Source organism: Dipodomys ordii, unplaced genomic scaffold (genome assembly GCF_000151885.1).
Source record: "Dipodomys ordii isolate 6190 unplaced genomic scaffold, Dord_2.0 Scaffold44, whole genome shotgun sequence".
Lineage (NCBI taxonomy): Eukaryota > Metazoa > Chordata > Mammalia > Rodentia > Heteromyidae > Dipodomys > Dipodomys ordii.
The window spans coordinates 1912920-1913521 of NW_012267260.1; the positions used below are offsets into that span (position 1 = coordinate 1912920).

The 602-nt window shown below is 71.8% G+C and overlaps 1 protein-coding gene across 1 annotated transcript in view; it reads right to left on the bottom strand.

Moving 5' to 3' along the window:
* The window catches only part of Hcrtr2 (hypocretin (orexin) receptor 2), a 48205-nt gene extending 47965 nt beyond the window's left edge, over nucleotides 1-240 (bottom strand). The window contains exon 1 of the mRNA XM_013019060.1: nucleotides 15-240. Within this exon, the coding sequence (XP_012874514.1) occupies nucleotides 15-240 (226 nt within the window). The remainder of the gene's footprint in view (nucleotides 1-14) is intronic.
* Between the last annotated feature and the right edge of the window lie 362 nt (nucleotides 241-602).

Sequence of the window (602 nt, forward strand, 5' to 3'; positions counted from 1 at the left end):
CGCGGGCCGCTCACCCAGGACGTTCCCGACCAGGGCCACGACGAACACGACGATGTAGCCGGCGATGAGCGCCCACTCGTAGTCCTTGGGGCGCAGGTACTCCCGCCACAGGTACCGCAGGAACTCGGCGTCCTCGTAGTCGCTGGGCCCCGGCGGCTCCCAGGTCCCGTTCGGCTCCGGGCCCCACGTCCAGTTCCGGCGGGGGACGGGGGCGGGGTCCTCCGGCCTCCGGCTGGACATCGCGGGTCGGTCTGGCGGGGTCAGGGCGCCGCCGGCTCCATCCGCGGGAGAGGAGCGAGCAGCGAGCCAGGCAGCCGCGGGAAGGCAGGGCGGGAGGGACAGGGAGGGGAGGGGGGAGAGGGAGGGAGGGAGAGAGGCAGAGAGAGAGGGAGAGAGAGAGAGAGAAAGAGGGAGAGAGGGAGACGGAGGGAGGGAGGGAGAGCAGGCGACGGGCTCCAGAGCAGAAAATGACGTGAAAAGTTGTGGAGCCAATGCCTCCTCCGAGCCGCTGCCCGGCAACTCTGGGCGCTGGGCGGGGCGGAGGTGCAGACCGGCCGGGTTCAGGCAGGGGGGCTGCGGGAGGGGGAGAGGGGAGAGGAGCG